The 2,400-nt window shown below is 37.0% G+C and overlaps 1 protein-coding gene across 1 annotated transcript; it reads right to left on the minus strand.

Annotated features, from left to right (window-relative positions):
• Window positions 1-858: 858 nt before the first annotated feature.
• On the minus strand, window positions 859-1,680 carry LOC105567118 (uncharacterized protein K02A2.6-like). Its single transcript, XM_012021696.1, has one exon. It carries the CDS (start codon window positions 1,678-1,680, stop codon window positions 859-861), a length of 822 nt encoding a protein of 273 aa, XP_011877086.1.
• Window positions 1,681-2,400: the final 720 nt, after the last annotated feature.

The raw sequence follows: 2,400 nt of genomic DNA on the forward strand, positions 1-2,400 counted from the left end.
TTTACTACGATGTTTCTTGAAAGTATTCAAATTATTCTTATTTTGCTCTTAAAGCTTCCTCTATGAGGAAGCCATAACAATGGAAGCAATGTGCAAAGTAATTAGAACAAAATTAAATTAATATAAAGTGTGCAAATTAGAAATTGGCACATGGCTTCCTGATAGAGGAAGCTTTAAGAGCAAAATAAGAATAATTTGAATACTTTCAAGAAACATCGTAGTAAAGTTAGATTTCTCTCATAAAGCTTCATCTATGAGGAAGCCATAACAATTGAAGCAATGTGCAAATATCTACTTTGCCTACTTTAATGATGAGGAAGAAATTTGCAAATTTCCAATTTGCACGCTTCAATGATGAGGAAACAAGGTGCAAATTTTTAATTTGCACACTTTCAAGAAACATCGTGCAAAATTAGATTTCGCTCCTAAATGTTGCTCTACGAGGAAGCAATGTGCAAATTTCTAATTTGCACACTTTCAAGAATAATTGAAAAAAATTAGATTTCGCTCCTAAACCTTCCTCTATGAAGCCATGTGCAAATTTCTAATTTGCACAATTTACTTTACTTTACTTTACTTTTTTTTATTTTACTTACCCCCTCCATAACTCCTATAAAAATGTGATTACAAGGTTAATGTTCGGGATAATTTTATACCACATGGGTGTCAACTTATTACACCAATTTGGATCTGATACATGCGGGGGCAGATTTGCCTACCTTATCCGGCTATACCCTTTATTCGTACGTTGTGCTGATGTAATCTCTCTAACACTAGTTGTAATCTTTGCAAATGCTCGCAATCTGAATGCGCTGTAATTACTATATCATCTATAAATATTGCCACCCCTGGAATATCTTATAGTATTTGTTCCAGTGTTCTCTGCCATATTGCCGGAGCAGACGCGATTCCATACATTAATCTATTGACTGCGTATAGTCCCTTATGAGTATTTAAAGTAAGCAATTTCCTATCCTCCGGGCGTAATTCTAGTTGTAAATATGCTTGACGTAAATCAATTTTTGTGAATTTTGTACCGCCTGCTAGTTTAGCTAAAAGTTCATTTATAGTAGGTAGCGGGTGTTCGTCGATTATTAATTTTGAATTTATCGTGGACTTGTAATCTCCACAAACTCGAATCGTACCGTTTGCTTTTAGGACTGGAACAATGGGTGTAGCCCATTCTGAATTTCCTACTTTTGTAAGAATTCCCGCTTGAACTAAATCATCCAATTCTTTCTCTAATAATGGAATTAACCTGAATGGAACTGACCGCGCTTTTAGAAATACCGGGTTTGTATCTGGTTTCAAAGTAAGTCTGGCTTGTATGCCTGAAATTTTTGCTAAAGTAGGCTCACATAACGTCTTGTATTTGGCTAATATCCCTTGTACTTGACTTGTAACATTTTGCGTACTCACGTTTTCTAACATATTACATGCGAGGAAATCTGGCACACCGCGCTGACATTTTAGTTGCCTAATCCACTCTCTGCCTAATAATGGGTCTTTCTTTATCTCGGTTAAATATATATTTATTTTCTTTTGCACAAGATTACTTTGTACATGTACTGTTATGTAGCCCAGAATTTTAACTACTGTTTTTGAATATGTAACTAAATTAAGATTTGTTTTGAGGACTGTCGAACCTGGAAATAGATCACGTACTTGTTCGCGATTCATTATCGTTACTGCGGAGCCACTATCAACTTCGAAACGAATTTGCTTTCCATTTACCGCGAGCGTACAAAAAAACTAATCTCTTTGCTCTGCATGTTCTAATTGTAAGACTTCGTCCAGATTGTTTGCCGACTCCTTCTTTTTGAAACATACTTTGGCAAGGTGTCCGGATCCTCCACAGCCCAAGCAGCGTACATTCCGATTTAACGTACATTTGGACGCATAGTGTGCTTTGCCGCATCTGAAACATTTAACATTTTCAATCTCCCCTTTGTTCGCATTAGGACGAGCCGAATTATTATTATTTGATTTCCAAGAATTTGTAAACTCGAGTTTCTTTTTATTCGCTTGTTTATTTTTGTATTTGTCCTGAGGCTTCTTCGTTGACTTCTTGCCCGCCTGTAAATATTCCACGCCTGCTGCTGAACTTGTAGCGCCGTTTTGTAACGATGTAGCACCTTGCTCCGAGAGCTCCATCGTGGTGGCTATATGTAAGGCTTCCTCGTACGTTAGCTCCCTCTTTTCGAGAAGTCGAGTTTGAATTTTCTTACTTGAAAGTCCAAAAACCATTTGGTTCCTTAGTGCCGTTTTCAAATAATTTCCAAATTGGCAATGTAAGCTTAATTTGTGTAAGGCAGCTGCGAATTGTTGAACTGATTCGTCCTCTGCTTGTCGCCGTTGGTGAAATTTGAAATTTTCCGCAATCTCTAATGGTGCTGGATC

The sequence above is a fragment of the Vollenhovia emeryi genome, unplaced genomic scaffold (assembly GCF_000949405.1).
Source record: "Vollenhovia emeryi isolate VEMERY1.0 unplaced genomic scaffold, V.emery_V1.0 DF942978.1, whole genome shotgun sequence".
In the NCBI taxonomy this organism is placed as follows: domain Eukaryota; kingdom Metazoa; phylum Arthropoda; class Insecta; order Hymenoptera; family Formicidae; genus Vollenhovia; species Vollenhovia emeryi.

Coding starts and splice junctions, on each gene's coding strand:
- LOC105567118 (XM_012021696.1), bottom strand. CDS start 1,680: ATGAATCGCGAACAAGTACGTGATCTATTTCCAGGTTCGACAGTCCTC.